Below are 21,589 nucleotides of genomic sequence, written 5' to 3'. Positions count from 1 at the left end.
AATAAGCAAATAAAAAACTAATGGTATTCAAAGATAGAAAACCTACGTTAACAATTTTCTTAAGCAAGATTTCATCAAATTGTGTTGAAGGCATTGAACTTTGATCTTGAGACAATGGCACATGTACACTAGCGGGCTCCGCATCTTCTTCAGAAGAAAGAAATGGTACCATCTCGAGCAACAGATACAACTATTATATAAGGAAAAAAAAATGTAAGTATTCAGAACTAAAACACATAAACAAAAAAAATAGCCAGTAATCCTATTAACTTACTTTTTCATTATGGAAGTACTTTTTACATAAGGTGTCATAATGTGGAGATTTCATATCTGAATAACATAGCATCCGAGGGAACCCACATTCTCTGAAGTTCACAAATTATTTTTTCTGAAAAATTGGGAATACTTCCATAATCCAAACACAGAAGGCGAAAGGGAAGCCAAGTATAGTATAACTGTCCTTCTCTTTCTCTTTCTCTTTCTCTTTCTCTTTTTCATTCTCATTCTCATTGTCTGAAGTATTTTGTTTGGGCTTCAAGCAACTCTTCAATGATTTTAGTAACTTTTCATAACAAAGAGAGCCCCAATTGAAAGAAAAGCAGAGTTCATCGTCATCTACGATTTTCATTGCCCGCTCAGACACATTCTGATTCGTGCGCTTCCCCATCAACACAGATTCAATAAAATAAATTATTGCCAACTTCACCGCATCGTCATGGCTACCTACAAATGATGCAGTTGTACCATATGGGTGACTAGTAATAAAATGCCACAAATCGCCTAACTCAATTCTATCCTTTCCAGGGAAGTAGACTTTCGAAAGCGTATTCTCTCTTTCACTCAAAATTTTGAAGTCCACTGAAGAAAAATATTTTAACCCAATAATTATCTGGAACGCTTCACGTGTAAACTTCACTTCATGATAAAAAACCTTGAATGTCATTGAATTCGAGTCATTGCTTACAATTTCTGAAAGCAACACATAATGAATAAGTTTATCACAAAACTTCACACCTTGTAATCGGAAAAAGTTTTCGAAAAGACCATCCCTCAACTTCTTCTATTGCGTGTTCGACAAGAAACTTTTTATTGTTTCCTTATACTGAAAATCTCCTTTCCAATAGCTCATCGAATTACGCAAATCATCAAACTCGAAAACACGATCTCCTTCCATTAGCACACTATAAAGAAGGAAATAGAACGTAAATATTAGGACTATTTTTCTGAAATATCCTTAATATTTAAACTAAAAAACTAAAATCTAGGACCTAAGTAGATGCATCTTTAATAGAAGAACAGTAAACTAAAATTAGCTTACAAATTCTTAGGACTATTTTTCTGAAATGTCCTTAATATTTAAACTAAATTAAAATCCAGAACCTAATTAGATACATTTTTAATAGAAGCACAATTAACTAAAATTAGCTTACAAATTCTTAGGACTATTTTTCTGAAATGTCCTTAATATTTAAACTAAAAAACTAAAATCCAGCGCCTAATTAGATGCATCTTTAATAGAAGCACAGTTAACTAAAATTCCTAAACACACTTAGCTTACAAATTCTTAGGATTATTTTTTTAAAATGTCCTTACATAATCAATATATTGATTGAACCACAAACACATTTCAATACCAAAAGGTTCTCAATAATTTTCTCACAAAAATTCGCTCCTTATTCCTCAGCGAATCAAGTTATAATCATTATTTTGGACATTTCACACATACTTGATGACAAACACAACATTGATCATGATTAGAGATATACAAAAAGAAAAATGCATAAAAGCAAAATCGAAAACATACAGTTCGCTGGTTCGCTGCAGAGAAGATGACAAAGGAGAAGAGATTAAGTTGGACAAAGTATACGCAGAGAATTGTTGTGGGCTGGGCAGGAACAAAATCTCACAAAGAGTTGCATGCGGGAACGATATTGAGGGAGCGAAATTTTGCCTCTGAAATTTTGGCTCTGAACTTAAATCGAGAGAAGCGTATAAAGGAAGGGTTTGGGAATAAAAGAAATAGAAGAAAGGGTAAAAATATCTTTTCATATTAGTTTTAATAGAGTAGTGGCTATTTTTGCTCAACATAAAAATTGGTGGATAAAAAATAAACACCACCTTATTTAGTGGCTACCACACGCTATTTTTACGACAAATGATGTGTACATTAGGCGCATGCCACGAGTTTGAACTGTGATATAAATAAAAATCTGATATTTAAATGGAGAAGAGTAGAGGGATTAACCCATTATCCATAGAGTTTTGAAACGTATCCTACTAACCTTTTGAAATTTCTCAGTTATCAAAAAGAAAATAGAGTTATACTCATTATTTATATCTTATTCATTTCCTTTCATTCTAACAATCCAACCCTAAAATTACTACTTCTTTCAATGGTTAATATCTTGGCTATTATATTCGAAAGTTCAAAAGTTGTGCCATTTCAAGCGTTTAAACCACTGCCTTAAAAAGATTAGCCCATTATACAAAACATCACGCATTCACGTACGATCCGAAGAAGGGTCGCACCTATCAAACAACTCCAAAACTACACTTCGAAGCGCCCTATTGGTATGACTGAAAATGAAATGAAATAAATATGAAACTGCCCATATAGAGAGGATAATAGGAAGAACAAAACATGGAGTGAGCATAAATTTAGTTTGTTGATTGATACAGACCGAACAAAATACTTGAGAGAACCAAGAGATTTGCAAATAATTTGGATTGATTTCATCATAGACTTCTTGTTCACAGGTATAAACCACCCATGCCCCTGCTTCTCTGTTCTGGACTGTCTGACTGGTGCTACCAGAGACGGAGTCAGAATTTGAAGTTTATAAATTTTGAATTTGTCGTCAAATTCATAGTTCGTTTTAGTTACTTGTTCGAAATAAATATTTATACATATTTTTTGAATTTTCTTATAAAATACAAAATCTAAGCAAAATTTATTGGGTTTATCCGAACCTGTAGCTAATATTGTAGCTGCTACTACTCCACATCAGATTCCTCACATGACTTTATCTGACAAAGTTCAAAAGTAGACACGCTCCCAACTGACAACCTTTCCTCAACTGGCCCAACTCCCAGTCTCCATTTCCCTCTTCCTATTAACGCTACTTCAGCTTTTGCATTCCAAAAGAATCTGTATAGCTTCTTATTAGCAGACACCAAAACTGAAATTTCTTTCACTTGAAGAATATTTTTCATTTTTTTTTCCTTTTTTTGCTTAATGCATCCAGTATCCAAAACTCAAATAATCTGGATTCACACCGAGTAGACCTACTAAGAAAGTAAAGTTTTCCCTACCAGGAATTTCTCTCATCTTCAAAGCCCAAATATGCTTCTTCTGGTTAAGGTGGAGGGATCCCAATTATTTCACCACATGCCTTGGTGGTTTTCACATGAAGAACTACTCCTTCCAAATCCACAGCTTCAACATTTTAATTTAACAATAACAACAACCCAGTATAATTTCACATGTGGGTTCTGGGGAGTGTAGTGTGTACGCAGACCTTACCTCTACCCTGGGGTAGAGAGGCTACTTCCTAAAGAACCTCGGCATAATGAGATAAAAAAGAGACAATGGAACAGTAACAACAACATACGTCAGGAAGACAGTACCACGACCTAAGAATCAGAAAAATAAATGGAAAAAGTAGTTGCAATAATCAGAACAATGGAAATGTGCTAGGAAACTGGAGCAGAAAAATAGTACGAACACAATAAGTACCACTATCAAACTAAAGCAAGACACTAACAAACTAGCCTAACACCCACAACAGAGATGAAAAACGCGCAACTGCCTACGGCCCTAATGCTCGCCCTCCAAACCTTCATATCTAAGGTCAGCTTCAACTTTTTAAGTCCAATCTAATAATTTATAGAAAGGACAGTATATGGAAAGAATCCATGTTAAACTAAATTCAGGTTGGACATCTCAAAATCAACTCATTTTATGTACAAAAGATTCATCTAACACCATAAAAACTAAGTGCAACAATTTAAAGTGAATCAGAATTATCCCCAAGGTCCAGTGTCAAAAGAAAAAGGAGCTATAACAATACAATTCTGTATGAAATTGCCACAATTTTGGCCACTGTTTGCTCAAGAAAGTAGCCAAAGAGTACATATTTAAAGCCGTGGACAGTTGTTGGAAAGTTCATTTAAAATGTTGTCGTTCTTTATCAATCACATCGGATTCCCAGTCATCAATCTCCTCAGCAGGGTGTATTCTACTATCATTCTCAAGTTCCAACTCGAGCTTCAACTTAGATAGTTCAGCAGCTGGATCCAAGGACTTCCCTTTCCGAAGTTTTGGTGACTTGAAACTGGACTCCAACGTCCCTGTTGTCTGATTGATAGCTAATGAAAGACTTCTTCGGACGTTCTCTCGCATCCATCGCCTTGGTGTTAGTACCACAGTTTCTGGAGTGGACATAGAGTCAGCCCTTGGCGTCTGGATCCGTGGGAGAGCATCCAAAAAGCACGCAGAGTCATCGCTTATTGGCAGCTTAGGAGATGAAGGAGTACTTTCAAGTACCCCTTTTGATTTTTCCTCAGTCTTCCTTGCTAGGGTCTCAAGTTCCAGCTTTGGTCTATTAATGGATTCAAATTCTTCTTCGAGCTTTTGAAGAGTATCAAATAACTCTTTCAGTTTCTGATCACCTTTCCTGGTTAAAAGCCGTGTTATTAATCTTGGGGTCATTATAGAATGCAACCAACATTAGTTCATACATAAAACAAGTAAATAATAACACTTCATCACCTAGATATCACGCCATCTTGCCCATGAAATTGTCTTTTTATGCCGTCCACTACACTGAACACCGTAACTAACTGCAAATTAATTTTAGGAAAAAGATAAAACAGAACATAAACTGACAATAAATAGAGAGGGAGAAAGAGAGAACGAGAATGAATAGGACAGAAAAAATACATAACAAGTTAGAGATAATGCTACATGTAGAAACAAACGAATGCAGATGGAGCAAGAATGTCAGGCTAGGCAAAATAAATACTCTTCTGGTGGAGAATGATCATGCTCTTGAGACTAGTGAACAGATCAGAATATATCAGAGAAATAAATATCCATGTACCTTAGCCTCTGCATTCAGGTATTCTTCTTCTAGCCTTCTCTTCACTTCGATTGTTTCCATCTTCTCATTGCTCGTATTCTCTGACCTGGCAATCCGAATTTAGAAACACGATTCCCCTTTAAAAGGATACTTTAAAATGTGAATTATGATACCGTTTCAACTTTTCTGCAAGTTCCCTAATGTTTGAAATAGAAGGGCCCAGCTCATCCTGTTAAATGCAAAGGAAAAAGGTGCTCATAACACTCAGTTTCACTATTATATCACAATCCAAAGCATTAATCTTAGACGCCCCACATGTAAACAGCCATACCTTGTACATGGATAAGACAGAGATTGCCAAGTTCACCAAATAATCTTCACATTTGTCCAACTCATCACTTGACATTTGAAAAGCACATCGTTAAGTTAACATTCTCCAGAAATCCTACTATTCAGGGATACATTAAATGCATGTCGAAATAATAGTACAGCTATTTTACTTTCACTCTTATTGCTACTAAGAAATTTAGCAAGCCAGAACAGACAAACTAACGCGGTAACACCTTTTTTCCAGATAAAAAGAAAAAAGAACCCAAAGACACATTCAGAAAAGCTCCATACTTGACCTGCTTCTGCTTTTGTTGGATATGAGAGGACTCAAAAGTCCAGGAGTCTTCTAAAAAACTAATAAATGCATCACAAACATCTGCTTCTGCCCGATATAAAGTCATTGATCTAGATAGCTCATCTTCCTGAATTTAGGATTGAAGATATTAGATCTTATAATAAGATGGTCATCCTGCAGACTACAAAATTATGCATTAACTTCATAATAAGATAAATTCCTTGACCATAATGCTTCATCGTCGACCTACCTTCACCTTGAAGTGTTGAAGAATTTGATTATTAGCTTCATCAAACTGCTCTCTTTCTTCCCTAGCATTGTGAAGACGGGCATTTGCAGAAACCAATGCAACTTTGACCTACACAAGTACTCATGACACAACATGATCAGTGATAAGAGTGATGATTAGATGATAACAGTATAGCATTGTGTAGTTCATAGTCAACCTTCCATAAATTCAGATTCTCAATGACCTAGGTCACGGGAGTAATTTCTGGAACACTCGTGCTTGAATGTTGAATATCATAGACTATTTTCTTCCTGCTCCTCAATTCAGGTGACCATTTTTCAGGAATACTTTCCATAAACTATTTGCAGCTCAGGCAACTCGAACTTCATTAAAGCTGACTCATTTTACTCGAACTTCATTGAAGCTGAGTCATTTTATTTCCTTTTCATTTTTTATTTCAGATGTCCCTTTGCTTGGAGTGAAAAGACTTGTTTCCATAATAAAATCTGATCATCCAATTTAAAACCTTAGGGCAATGGATTGAGTGATCCAGGATATTACAAACCCTTTTTGGGAACTCTTACATAACCGATGAGGGGCAAGTGTAGCATTTTCTAACACCCTCTCACATCTGTAACCTGGTTCTAGGGTTTACACATGGATTTGATTTTTTTTCTTTTTTCCTTCTTTTTTATTCATTTTCCCTGGAGTAAAGAAAGAAGGCTCAACAGGAGCGGGCCTAGAGTTGAGAAATAGAGATTAGGTTCAACAGGCTATAAGTAGACTTGGAGGAATGCTAGTTAATCGATGGGCTGAATTTTGAGAAAGAGAAGCCAAGAGCAGCTCCATAGGCGCAGTTGAGTGAGTGAGAGAGAGAGAGAGAGAGAAGCCCAGAACGATAGAACATTAGGAGGGAAAGCGACTGTGAAAACGAGCTCACCTAAGTTAGACTATGATACCATGTGAAAGAAAATGAACCTCCGGCACAAGTCAACCTCAAAATCTAGCTTATGAGATGTGGATTGTCCAAACCATACAATGAGACAAAAACTCATTCTTTCAACCAATGCATGACACTTAACCCCTCCCCTCCATCCCCCACATGTCCATAACTGGACATCTAGTGCATCGACAATATAACATGGGGCCCAACATTGGTAAACAAAGAATAAGGATGTGCCTGGCTCTTATATCATGTGAAAGAATCTGAGCATCCCACAAACCCTAAGGCAATGAGTGGAGTAGCCTAGGATATTATAAACCCTTTTGAAAACCCTTACATAACCAATGAAGGGTAAGGCCCATTTTCTTTCATAGTTTCAAAGAAGTATCTCCAATAAGGACACACAAGTCCTGATGGTTTGGCTAGTGAAGTTCAAGAGAAAGCTTATAGAATACTAGTAGGGGTCTCGCAAGTGTCCATCTAGAGAAGTCTCTCACAGGTACTTGGCTACCTTTAGCAGGCAATTGCTTGCTCCTGCTAAAGAAGTGTATACAAGTGATGCCATTCAGAAAATCTATAAGTAGGAAGGACTTCATTTAAGAAAAACTGAGCATAGTTATTACACACTGCACAATTTTACAAATATTAAGGATTAGTAGGCGAGGATCCTTCCACTATGAATGTCATTGCTGAATCTGAGGTATACAAGACACTAAGGAGGCTCTGCTCCCCATTTTCAAGCGACTAGTAGCTCTGGATCTTTCAATGAGAAGGTCGGGCCACACTCCTCAGGAGATTACTGTGCCTATTACAGTAAGCCCAAATTCCCACAGTTTCTCTGTAGTAAGTGAAGGGCGTCTAGATTTTCTAACTTTTAAACGGCTCTTTATCATTCTAGAAACAAAAATACAATTCAATGATGGTGTCTCCTTGCAGAGGAAAAATATATCTCAAGTCAGCGACATAATGCAGTATACTTCTCCATCTACTCGATTTAGACTCAAGAGTACTCCACTATCCCGTCGCTATGTATATGAAGTGAGACCCAAACTTTTCTTTTATAAGCGTGGTGTCCGGGCTAGCTTGCACACGCCTAGACTAATTCTACGGGGTACCTTCTACCTCCCATCAGCACATGTAGGTAACTATGTCCACCGAGGCTTGGAATGAGAAGAAATCACCTACAACTGGGGACTAAACTTGCATAATTGACGTGCTACAATCAAGTGGTAAATGCAGATGAAGTGGCTCAACAGCCCAAGTAATGCAACAAAATCAAAATAGAAGATTGATAAAACGTATTTCACTACGACATACACACTTTTGGTAAATAAAAGAAAGCATTAGCTACCTTTTTGAGCTCTGCTTCAAATTCATCTCTCTGACTCTCAAGTGCCTTAATTTCATCCTCAAGGTCCTAGAAAAGAAAATCAACTTCAACAGGTGAGTACAATCTCATCATCAAGAAAATTAACAACAAAGTCAGAATTTTTTTATCCCATCCCAAGAATTAGAGGACACTGAGACACGAAAACATGTGGGAAATAGTTAGCATCAGTTGGCTCTTTCAAGTAATTGTGAGTTTAACTCAAAAGGAAATAAAAAATGAAAGAACAGATCTGAGCACCCATTCTTTTTGTTACATGAAGATTCAGAAACAGTAAGAAGCAAAGAAATAAATGTTAGCGTGCCAGAAAATTAAGATTAAGAGAAGGAGATGTGCTATGTTATGGAGCTTATAGTTAATCCATGCATCTGTATAAATTAACTCTGTTTTGCCTCATTTAAATGTATAAAATAATCATGTTAACAACTTCTCTGACATATTAAAGATCTTAAATCTTTTCTCTAACAAACTTGCAATTTGACCCAGTAGTAGGAAAGATCAACCTGTGATGATAGTAGAAAGAAACAAGGAGAACACCTGTCGAAGCAGAGAATTTGAAATACATGAAAGGTGGACAATTACTAGCGTAGGAAAAGAGACTTTGCAAGAATCTGTATCTAGCTATGCCATCAAACCATTTCCCAGATATGAACATTAATTGGCTACAAGCAGTTAATACAATGTCCAATAGGAGCACGTCCAGGAAACCTTACCTTTTCAAGCTGGGAGATCTCGCCAGTTTTTACTATACGGAACTTAAGAGCTCCTTCCTTTTGGATTCTGCAGGGAAGAAATGGATGAAATCTGAGAATGTTTTGAAACAAGAACTGGATAATCCCACTAAAAGAAAAAAAGATGGCTCCTTCCATAGGAAATCCAATATTTTCCATTAGGAATAACTTGTCTTTAATAAAAAGGTATGACCATATTTCTATCAAATTCTAGTAAGTTTACAGTGTTAGAAGTATCAGATCCCTTACAGGAAAACTTAAATATAAGGCTACCCTTGGACTAGAAACTTCAGTAAACAGTAAGTTCCTTTTTGAGAAACATAAGTATGATTAAACAAAATTTGCACTGGTCTTGCCCATGATGTTTGCAATCACTCTAACGTACTAGTTAGCCTTTGCAAGATTGCTCTGAAATAGAGATCTGATTTGAATTACCAGGTATATGACATTTGACACCTAAGGATCATATGTTAAGTTTTCCTTCCACTTTCGCTTTTCAGTAAGCTTCCACCTAAGATGGCTTAGTTAATAGTTATAGATCAGAACTGAAGCATTTGCCAAAAAAAAAAAAAAATCAGTAAATTTCTTTCCATTGAGAGAGAGAGAGAGAGAAAGAGAGAGAGAGAGAGAGAGAGAGAGAGAGAAGGTAAAGACCACAGTGATTGCAAGTAAATATCATTTAGAAGTTCATTTTCAAAGAGAGGGAGAGACAGAGAGAGACAGAGAGAGAGAGAGAGAGAGAGAGAGAGAGAGAGGAGAAATGACAAAAGAGAGAAGCTCGAACCTGTTCTCTGAAATGCGCTCTTCAGTTTTTGAAGCAGAGCTTGAAAGAGACTCCGATAAAACCTTCAGCTTAAACACCTATTTATATAGCAAAGAGAAGACAGTTCAAACACGCAAAACAGATCCAAATATACCTTATGTAGAGGAGAACCTCCATAGGATTAATTGCCTTTTCCGGACCTCTTACTTGTTTTTTATTAGGAGAAGTCAACAATCATCATCCTCATTTTCTTCTACCCCTAGGATCGCTCCACATTCACTCCTCTGTCTTAAGTACTCTAGCACGTGCATAATTGGTTTTAATGTTTAGCTGAGGATTATTTGTAATAGATTTTCTACTATAACAGGAAATGAGTTTTGGATGTATAAACGTTATGTTTTTTTCAAATTTACTTCTTTGATCACTATGAATAGTGGTTGTGATACAGAAGGAGATAAGAAACTTGTCAAATGGATACAGATTTGTGTTTTTTGATTCTGATAGATTATATATTTATATATTAAAACAAGGTGATGAGACCTAAGATAGTGAAAGAAATAACAATTGACACTTCAGCAGATCAGGTATAATTACCCCCTCTATCAAATATTATTGTTCTTGTGGAGATTGAACCAGGTCATTTTTTGTGGTGCAAAGGTAGTAATTCATAGAATACTACTAGTGAGGGATCCCCCATTGAAAGCTAAGCTAAGTGGATGTGATGCGGTTGTCAAGACGCCTCAATAAAAGCAAATGGCTCTTACAAGCAAGCAAGCTCCATAAGAAGCATCATCTCCAGTAAAAGATGATTTGTTGGCTCTTACAAGCAAGCAAGCTCCATAAGAAGTATCATCTCTAGTAAAAAATGATTTGTGTGAATTTTTTAGGCAGGTCTCATATGCCCAGGGTATAGGGCTGTGACCAACACCTCACCCGATCCAGTGTTATCAAAGGCGAAAAGCGCAAAAAAACTCCAAGATCCGTTGGGGCTTCAAGCGCAAAGCACAAATAAAGCGTGGGCTTTAATGAAAAAAGGCGCAACTAGAGAAAGAGTAAAAATATGTATATGTAGTCTAAGACGTAAAAATATGTATATGTAGTCTAAGACCAATAATTATAAGCATGAATAACAAATATATGGACAAAGAAATTGAAATATCAATTATTTAGTGTCGCCTTTTCAGGATTACACTCGTTGGCAAGTAAAAGTATGCCTTAGAGCCTTGATGCAACACTGAAGCGCCGACAAAGCGAGGCGAAGCGCTCAACATGTTTTGAGCCACGCTTTAGGGCTTAAGCACGCTTCAAGCGCGCCTTTAACAACACTGGTCCCGATCTTATTTTTATGTATATATGGCACTTAAGATCCAGGAAAATTCAACATCATCATTTAGAAAGCATACCCTTTTGGACTGACTTTCAGGAATATCCCTGTTGAGCAAAGCCTTCTTCTGTAATAAAAGTGCTTCCAACTTGGACAAGAATTGTAGCTGAGAGAGTGCTTCTTTCAATGCCTGCCATAGAAAATGCATCCAGTTTCAACAAAATTTGAAAAAGTTCCATCAATTAAAACGAATCTAAGCTTATCCTGGAGACATTATGTTTCACAGTTACTTTGAAGAGTTAACTTCTGTTTTCTTTTATATGCCTAATGGATATGCCATAGTGGAAAACTGTAGATCCACATATGCTGCCAGGACTATTATAACTAATCCATCCAGCGGCTGACTATTTTGTTTTGGAAAAACAATAGCATAGATTTATTTCGGTGCACAGAGTGTTTAGAAAATTTTGACAATAAGAACAACTACATACAAAGATGCAGCGTCTCTAATTAGCAACTACTTAAGGACTTTAAATTGAAGTGTCTTACAAGTGTTTAGCTACATACTATGTACTGATATGGAATGACTTCCAACCATCTGGAAAACCCTCCAGTTGTATAATTTTATCTCAATGATTGCCTGTTTTTTATAGCGAGAAGAGTACTTACAGTTTAAAACTACGATTATTTACAGCTACCCAAAGTCAACACTAAAGTTAGTTATGTATTACATCTAGGAAATGGAATTGTTACACTATTTAACATTCTTCTTGAATAAGTTTTCTAGGTTTTCCGCCTCTCACATAGAAGTGATGATAGGCTAAAATCAGAAAATTATTGGAACAGATAGATGACTGTTAGCAAAGGAAGTAAAACCAGATTCTGGACTGAAGTATGGGTGGGGGTTGGGAGCTTAAGTAACAGATTTCCAAATCTATATAATTGCTCTCCTAGCAAAGATGGACATCTTGCTGAGTTCTACTCTGCAAATGGCTGGCAATTAAACTCCAGAAGAGGTTTTAATGACTGGGAGACGGAAGAAGTGGAACAAATACTCCAATTGTTGAGCACAACAGTGATAGAGGAACACAAGGAGGATCGTTTGGTTTGGACAGCAAGTAATGATACGCAATACTCTGTCAAAAGCTGTTATAACCTTCTACAGAAACGATCTGATTATTCTGATTTTAATTGGCATTGGAAAATGTTATGGAGAATCCGAGCACCTACCTAAGTGGTTTGTTTTGGGTGGGTAGCCAACTTGCCATCAGAGATGTTTGCCTAATGCAAGACAATCTACGGAAAAGAGAATTCAGTCTAAGCAACAGGTGCTATTTATGTGAAGATGGGTTGGACACTGTTAGCCACCTGTTTATCCATTGTAAAATTGCTAAACAGTGCTGGGAGCTTTCCCTGAATCTGCATTGTGTTTCTCGGACTATGCCTTCAGATAAAAGATCCTTACTGGTTAGCTGGCAAGGGCAGAAGGCAATAAGAAGTAAGAAGCAGCTATGGAGGACCATCCCTTTATGCATCTTCTGGACCATTTGGGAAGAAAGATACAATGTTTGCTTTGAGAATAGGAGGATTCACATCTCTAGAATTAAAAACAATAGTATGCAAAACTTATTTTTTTGGTGTAAAAGATGTTTAGTTGAGAGTGTGGATCAGTATTTGGAGTTTTTGGATTCGATAGGGAACTTGTAACTGGAGTTCTGCTGCTGTAGGCGCTTGGCTGCTTTTGATGCAGCCTTTTGCACCATCTTGGTACCTTTATTAATAAAATCTTTACCTTGTCAAAAAACAAATTATAGCTTCTAATGAATGATTTAACTGTACACCCAGTTTGGGTCTCATAAGATAAATACAAAACAAGCACAGAATCACCCTCTGTTCAAGAGACAACAACAACTACTACGTCTCAGTCTCAAACAAGTTGGGGTCGGCTACATGAATCCCGCTTCTTTCTTTAAGCTCAACTCATATTCAAGAGACCATTAAATAAAAAACAAAGAAAAATATTAAATCATTTGACTCGAACTTATCACCCCCAAGTAATTCCTCTACCTCCCAAGCAAATACCAAGAACTGAGAAGAGGATCACGCCTGCTATTTTATCATTGAATTATGTCGATAGAAAATTGTCCGTAACTGCTAGGCAGGAACTTTTTCATTTATTTAATGATGTCCTTCCCGTAAATACGGCAGTTGCACCATATAAATTATAAGTGCCTTATAAGACTACTCTAATGCAGTCATAGCAATATATTTGTAAGACAGTTTCATCATTTAGTGACCTCTTTTTGCTCAACCCTTTAGTACTACTACCACCGATCAATTTATCTGCAAATCCTGCATATATATGGAAAGGAATCATGTAGTCAAGTTTCAGATACCTGATCTTTTATTTGATGCATCAAAGATACAGCTCTATGTTTTTAAATATTATTCAGCTAACCCTCACTCCATTTATAATTGCTTTTTCTGACCTCGGCCCATTTAATGGCACCATATCACTGGCAAGTTAAACAACATTTTCTTCATAAACAACATTTTGCCCTCTCGCTCATCCCTCTTTATATCACAAGTAGTTATGGGAAGTTGAGAATCTTCTTCTGCCATGATGTGTTAATATTTTCTTAGTAATTTAATTTCTAAAATGCGTGATACATTACTTCCCATAAGATCTCTTGAACATACAGATTTTACGATGAAAAATCAAATGAACCAATTCTAAGTCAACAAAGATCTTAAACTCATAAAGTATAATAATTAGAAAAGAGATAGCTATTTATTAGACAAGAGGAGACAAGTCAAAGTTCGCAAAGAATGCTCATGTTTTATGGCTAAGATAATAAATCTCGAGATTTCTGTTCCTCCACCAAGAAAATTTTCTGGTTTCTCAACTATGTTCTCTTGAAAATATATTATCAGATAGAATAATTTGGTAAAGAACAAAAAGTGGGAAACGGGACCCAACTTGCCTCTGATGTTGCATTAGTTGCAACACTAGACGAGTCCTTATCATCTTTGCTTGAAGGCAGTTGTAATATCATCTTGTCTAGTGTTTGATGTATGTTTGAGACTTCAGAATCTATTCTGATCGCAGATCACATTAAAAGAGAAATTATATATTGCAATTTATGCAGGCAAATAGCAAAAGAAATGCATGACTATCAACAATTAAAAACACTATGCCACAGAATAGCTTAACTATTTAGCTGTGAGTCATAAGAGAATAATGTAAATGTTACTACTATTGCTGAAGTACTAAATATTATGGAAGCATGACTTATTGCAGAAGGTCTCGTTACTGTAAGAAGCTTCTTTTCTTAACTTAGACACTAGATCCTCTGGTCTCTCTGTTGAGAGCAGATAGCTTATGTTTTAAAGATGATAAAGTAATCTTCTTCACTACTCTCTAGGGAAAGCATGCTCTTGTTATAGCTAGCTATTCATGGGTCAAGCGCCTAACAAGATCAGAATTTAGGTCTTTGAGATCAGTCTTTTTATAATGCAATCAGGAAATACTGCAAAATCTGGGTTTACTTCCAACATTCCAAAAATAGATTGACTTTACACCATCATTAAGAGATGGGTTGGAAAAACGAACTGCTTAGTATTTGTTGGGGGAACATGTGGGACCTTAGACTTACCTTGTCAATTTTTGGAGAATATCCTTTTAAAAAAAATTGGAGAATAGAAAAAAGAATTATAAGAATTTTACTGAGATTGGTAAAAGTGGATCCGGTGTCACTTTTGGACTTTGGTTCAGTATAACATGTTTGGGAGAAAAAACCTCTTTCCTGGATTGTGGACAATCTGCATCTGACTGACAAGAAAAGTGGACTTCTATTGGGATGCAGGGAGTAATATCTAAACACTCTGACAGGTTGTGGAGCTCGTAACACTTAAGGTTTCCAGTCCAAGTTCGGGAAAGGCTTCTCTGGTACAGCAACTCTCCTACACAATGGCAGAAAAGTCCTTCACCAGTAACGACGTGCACCCAGCAAATTTTCATACGAAGCTTTAACTAAGATATCTAAAATTATTGAAAGCGAAATTCCTAAATTTACCAGGAGTCAGAAAATTAGCAAAAATTCTTGCCTCATAAAGCTGGTCTTAATACTAAAAAAGATTTCTATGAAATTTTAAGTTTATTGTTCACATCAATATAAATATTTATAGGAAGTGTAGATTTTTTTTTATCAGGAAACATCTACTGGTATAGATTAAAAGAAGCAACCAAAAAAAAGAGACAATAAGCTACGGCAGTAATCCCAATAGCTTACAAGAATTAGCCTATGGTGATAACACTTGAGGTGGAAGGTTCAGACTGACATAGATATACAACAGAAGTGGTGTGTATACACAAGTATCACTGAACCAAAAACTGGTATTGGACATGTGAAAAGAAATGGAGTATAAACTTTTCGCATCAAAGAATGAACTTGCATATAAAACATGGAGAAAAAATTCCATCATGATAGAAGGATAAAAAATCTTCACACCTCACTATATCTGCATTTATTTTAAGTCCAGCAATTGCACCTTGTGCATGGACAAGCAGCTCTTCCTTCTTTGCCTGGGATGAAACATGTGAAGATGGATGGAGTTACACTTCTGTTTAGTTGATAACATACCAACCGTAACTTTTAGATCCTAAGAGCAACATCACTACAGGACATGCATAAGGAGTTTGTTCGCTTACCAGCACTTCTTCTTTATAGCTTGAGAAAGCTTTTGCCAAAACTTTTATGTTGCTCATGGTTGCCTCCCGGACTTCTTTCCCACCCATAAGACAGAGCCTAAAGAGAATATAAAATAGATCAGAAACCAAAAAAAAATGGTAATACTTATGTTTATCATTTTCCCTCGAGTTCAGCACACATTTCTGAAGTGACTCAACCATTCAGATAACTGATTGGTCCGAGTCCATCCAAGGGTAGGAGCCCAATAGAAACTTGAAGGATCAATATTGGAAAAATCACCCGAATATCTCCATAAGTAAAGATATTTCTTCTGTGTCAGGTGCTTCAAGAATCTGTGTAAAACAGAAAAGTTAAGACCAGTTTATCCCCATCAACAGAAAGCATTGATACTGAAAGATGAAGCAAAACAGTCAAGATGATAGAGCAATCTCTATAGTTGACATTATGCTTCTATCACGAAAGTGGAACTACACATGCAAGAGTGAAAATGCCATAAGCTCCCCAGTGAGGGCCACCTTCTGCATTTCTTCTTCGATGAAATGCCATAGTCAAAAAAAGGAAACAGTAAACACTCAACAGCTGACAGCAGTAACATTTTACTAACTTCCCATTTCCAATCACGTTAACAAGATTTGTGTTAAAAATCAAATAAAGTGATATATATATATATATATATCATCTACATTACAACAATTTACAAGTGCAAGAGTTTCTCTAAAATAGATATCTATTGATCAGTGCACTTCTATTGAGTCTAATTTTAGGTGATATAGAAGTGTAAGGATATGATTAATAGCATGAAAACTAGTTATTTGAGATGTAATGCTTATGGTGAGTTTAGTACTTTATTCTGTCAGTCTGATATAAGTTAAAAGGAAAAAAATGAGAAAGACTTGATTAAAATGATAGCAAAGATGCAACTCCTCCCTCCAATAGAGCATTTCACAGTTAAGATTGGAACAAAGAACCTACAGGTGCAGAATTGACATAGATCAATAACTCAGAGGATCCATACAAACAGTAAATGCTCAAGAAAGAACAACAGGAACATATTTTACTAACTTCCCAATATCCAATCAAGTTAACAAGACCCCTTGATAAAAAATTAAATATGACGTGAAATTACCTACTTCACAGTAATCCACAAGTGCAAGATCAGGTTTCTTTAAGATAGACATATAGTGATGAGAGCATCTGTGTCGAGTCTAATTTAGGAGATGAAAGACTAAATAATTGGGAGGAACCACGCAAGAAACTCATGAAGGGTTGCTTCAGGTTCAGGGGCGGATTTAGGGGGGCGGAAGGGTGTTCACCCGAACCCCCTTCGCCGAAAAATTACACCGTATATGTAAGGCAAAATTTGTTTTTTACCTCTATATATTATGTTTTGAATCCCCTTGTCACAACCCAAAAACATAGCTTAGTGGTCAAGGGGGTTCAAAACTTTTGTAAGGTCGTTGGTTCTATTCCCACTAGCTACAACCATTTTAACTTTTTCCTTTTTTTGAACCCCCTTGGCGGTCATCCTACCTCCGCCACTGTTCAGGTTAATCAAAACCCTAGCTCAAAAGAAGGAACAGCGAGGTCAGCATTGGGGTTAAACTATACCATGTAGAGGAGCAATTTCAAGTCATCAAAAAGGTATGCAATACCAGCTAGCTGAGCTGTTTTTTATCTTACCATTGAAAGTATCATGCCTTCAAGAGCTTGACTGCTAAGAAACACATCTCTAAAATTCAATGGTTCTCCACCAAGATCAGGATCATAATATAAAACCTGTCCATGGTAATTTAAGCAAATAAATGAGCAAACTAAACAACATGATGCAAGAATGCTAAACTCAAGTACAAATCAAAATCGTCAAGAAGTTGATATATGAGCACAAATATAGTTTATAAGAAGAATCCATTTGGAATTGGAAAATAGAAAATATATATCTTGCCGTTGAGGATACTCAAAGGCCCAACTACTACACTTCTATGTCTAAGAAATGAGGTGCGAGAGAGAATTACAATGCTATCATGATACAATAAGGTACGGAGAGATAGTAATGACAAGTATATAGCTAGGTGGCTTGCCATATCCAGGGTTGAAGAGAATCAGATAACGAAGAGCTAAATTTTGGAATTGTTACTATGTGTTTTACATGAATTCAACCTAATTTTCCAAGCTTTTCACTATAAAAGATAAAGTACGAATTCCCAAAGCTAATACAATGGAGGCATCTGAAGTAAAGCTGAAATCAGGTAAATATTGGCCTCATTATGTTGTAGGTTTCCTGAAGATGAGTCATAAATGGAATATTAATATCCCCATAAAGGTGGACAAGACCATACAAAATGGACAACTTTATGACTTACTCACCAAAGTCGGCTCACGAGGAGAATTCTTGCTATCGTCGGTGGTATAAATAGAATCAATGCTCGTTGGGGAAGAAACAGGTTCACTAACAGGCAGTGATAGTCTCTCGATCTCTTTCAGAGCAACTAACCATCTTCGTAGTAGCTGAACTCTCTCCACACCTCTACATGAAACAGAAAGTTCTTCTAATCTTTTCACTGCTTGCTTAAAATTCTGAAAACTCCGAGACCCCTAAACCACAAAGAAAGTATCAAGCACTTAGTTAAAGAATATAGTAGGAAATCCTTGCTAATTCAATCAATCAACTATGAGTCAATCCCGATTCACTTTTTATATGAATCATCTGCATCCATTCCGCTTTCAGTCAGGAAATTCGTAATAATTAGTTGGGGAAATTTTAATATTTTCTGAAGAAAAGCTATTAGAACAGAGAAGTGAACGTGAAGAACATAACTGTGGCACTTGAAAGTTGACCAAATCAGACATATCGTGCGGCAAGAGTTGCAGACAGTATCTCCTCTCTTAGGGATTTCCAACAATTTCAAAATCTTCATATGCACTCGTATGTAATTGTGTATACTTAAATTAATCAGAATCCAACAGCTTCCATAAATTGGTGTCAATATTCAATAAGAATTGTTGAAGATAGACACTATATGCCGCTTTCCACATCAATTTTAAAATAAAAGGTGGTAATTTCTAGCATTAGTGAAATCCAACAATAAACAAACTTTTACTAGAAGCTGATCAGGTGCAAATATAGTTATTGTTATCCAAAGTGTTATGCTGCATATTAAGATAACAAAGAAATGTGATAGCTACAACGATATCAGGTTTCATCCAAAAAGACGAATACTACTCAAAAGCAAATCCAGAATCTAAAGTCCTAATGCACCAATTAATACAGTATACATATATTAAATTTTGGAATTTTTCATATACAAATATACAGCCCAAAGTCCAAGACTCATATGTTGGATCATACACACATTTTCCCCAAAAATTCTTTAATTTTTTCAATGTACACATATACATAATAGACACACACATACCTTATGTGTAATATATACATATATATGTCTGTGTTTGTTGAAATAGTCTCTTATGAAATTTCTTAAAATTTTCATAATATATACATTCAGGGGGATTGTACAATTTTCTTAAATTTTCAATATACACAGACATACATGATTCGTACATGCATGCACGCATACACACACATACATACATACACACACACACACACATACATACATACATCTAAAGTCCTAATGCACCAATTAATACATACATACATACATACATACATACATACATACATACATACATACATACATACATACATACATACATACATACATACATACATACATACATACATACATACATACATACATACATACATACATACATACATACATACATACATACATACATACATACATACATACATACATACATACATACATACATACATACATACATACATACATACATACATACATACATACATACATACATACATACATACATACATACATACATACATACATACATACATACATACATACATACATACATACATACATACATACATACATACATACATACATACATACATACATACATACATACATACATACATACATACATACATACATACATACATACATACATACATACATACATACATACATACATACATACATACATACATACATACATACATACATACATACATACATACATACATACATACATACATACATACATACATACATGCATGCATGCATGCATACATACAACATATCCCCCACCCCATACTTTAATAGTCCGATTCTGAGGATTATATGTTGAATTAGCCTCTGCTCAGAATTTCTTAATATACGTATATTCAGTCCGAGTACATATATGCTGGATCACATATGCATATTTTAAAAAAAATTCAAATGTGTAAAAACACATAGTATTAGTTTGAGAGTTATATGCTAAATTCTCGTATATGAATGTGTATGTATGGAGAGAAGAATGGGGCATACAGAGCGATCGAGGAATAACTTGGCGCCGCCGGAAACGGCATTAGAGGCTTGTTGGACAACGGAATCGGCGTAGTAACGAAAGTTGCGAGAGAGGTTTCTGTTGCCGGCGCCGCCAACTTCTACTGCTTTGTTCACCGCCGATCTCAGCCATGACATTGCCGATCAATTTGCGTCTCTGGTTCGAATTCGTTGAAGAAGAAGAAGAAGAAGAAGCGGAGGAATGAGACATTGGGGATTTTGGAATTAGTTTTGTGTATCGAAAATGCGGGAGATGTACAGATTGTTCGGTAGTTCGGGTCTCTTGCCTCTCCTTTCGCGCTTCTCTTTCCTCCCTTTTTGTATATGTGCGTGTGTGTGATATTGCTAAATGAGAGGTTAATCTTTTAATACTTGTTTTTTTTTTTTTCTGGGTTTAACCTTTTTTCTTTTTCTAGTGGCAGCCTGCTACAACTTTATCAGGTGTCGATAATTTTGTTTACCAAAGTAAATGCATTAGTCTCACACTTACGGTCGTTTGGCACGAGGTATACGAATAGTATTGAATATGGTATATTAGTAATATATTGATATTAGTGATGCCGAGATTAGTTATGATTTATTTTTTTATTTATTATTTAATTTTGGTGTATTAAAAACATTGCATAATTTCTAAAAAATTGGTTGTTTATAAAAAAATACCTTCCACGTTCTTTAATTTTATATACTTTGAGGGATTTGAGGGTCAATTATGTCTTTAATCATATTTATATAAGTATTAAAAACTCTTGCATTGCTAATACTATGATTTGCTATGTATTAGTTATACATAAGATAATACCAAATAGGATATATAACTAATACATATGTCGAAAAAATGTATCAAACAAAGGATTAGTAATGCACAAAGCTAATGCTTGCATTTTTTCTTCTAATGCCTCCTATCAAACGACTCCTTAGGGTGTGTTTGGTATGAATTTTTGAATTTTCCAACTTTCCCTTGGTTGGCTCAAATTGTATTTGAAATAACATTGGCATTAGCATTTACATTTGTAAAACGGCGCGAAATCACCCATTACTAACACTAGCATTTACATTTGTATATGTATACAGTCGAAATAGATTTCAGCCTTGACATGTCCGGTATAGTTCGAAGGGTGATGTATCGAAGTAAGATCCCGAATGGGGGACGAACTAACCTCGAATCCGGGAAGGCCGGTCTGTGTCGAGATCGATATCATAATCAAACTCGAACAAGAATCGAACCATGACGCAGGGTAGACCTATCGTGCTGATAATCCAAAGACCAACCAACATTGACCTGGAATCAATTCGAGGGCTCGAACCAAGATCACAAGTTCGAGCCGAAATCAAGCTCGAACCAAAATCGAGGATTCTAAGCGAGGTCGAGCTCGCAG

The 21,589-nt window shown here is 36.0% G+C and overlaps 1 protein-coding gene across 3 annotated transcripts; it reads right to left on the bottom strand.

Annotated features, from left to right (window-relative positions):
- Window positions 1-3,918: 3,918 nt before the first annotated feature.
- On the bottom strand, window positions 3,919-20,557 carry LOC107825489 (uncharacterized). Of its 3 annotated transcripts, none has more exons than XM_075231082.1 (18): window positions 20,196-20,518; window positions 18,160-18,387; window positions 17,476-17,571; window positions 16,075-16,127; window positions 15,795-15,891; window positions 15,595-15,668; window positions 14,068-14,182; window positions 11,163-11,273; window positions 9,781-9,857; window positions 8,979-9,045; window positions 8,230-8,295; window positions 5,957-6,064; window positions 5,703-5,833; window positions 5,413-5,479; window positions 5,255-5,310; window positions 5,103-5,187; window positions 4,772-4,842; window positions 3,919-4,676 (listed from the first exon to the last, which is right to left on the bottom strand). In XM_075231082.1, exons 1-18 carry the CDS (start codon window positions 20,349-20,351, stop codon window positions 4,166-4,168), a joined length of 2,169 nt encoding a protein of 722 aa, XP_075087183.1. In that variant the 5' UTR covers window positions 20,352-20,518; the 3' UTR covers window positions 3,919-4,165. The 3 variants fall into 3 exon arrangements, 2 of the variants coding, with proteins under 2 accessions (XP_075087183.1, XP_075087185.1); XM_075231084.1 differs by having other exon boundaries at window positions 4,532-4,671; window positions 20,196-20,541; XR_012699383.1 differs by having other exon boundaries at window positions 4,537-4,842; window positions 5,103-5,182; window positions 20,196-20,557.
- Between the last annotated feature and the right edge of the window lie 1,032 nt (window positions 20,558-21,589).

The sequence above is a fragment of the Nicotiana tabacum genome, chromosome 2 (assembly GCF_000715075.1).
Source record: "Nicotiana tabacum cultivar K326 chromosome 2, ASM71507v2, whole genome shotgun sequence".
Lineage (NCBI taxonomy): Eukaryota > Viridiplantae > Streptophyta > Magnoliopsida > Solanales > Solanaceae > Nicotiana > Nicotiana tabacum.
The sequence above is the reverse complement of the archived record's forward strand: the minus strand, read 5'-3'. Positions and strand labels throughout refer to the sequence as shown.

Excerpts from the sequence above, each read along its gene's own strand:
- LOC107825489 (XM_075231082.1), bottom strand. The coding sequence starts at position 20,351 with ATGTCATGGCTGAGATCGGCGGTGAACAAAGCAGTAGAAGTTGGCGGC. Across the intron at positions 15,669-15,794 it reads GCTATAAAGAAGAAGTGCTG|GCAAAGAAGGAAGAGCTGCT; the intron begins GTAAGCGAACAA and ends GTTTCATCCCAG. Across the intron at positions 14,183-15,594 it reads ATAAATGCAGATATAGTGAG|AATAGATTCTGAAGTCTCAA; the intron begins GTGTGAAGATTT and ends ATCTGCGATCAG.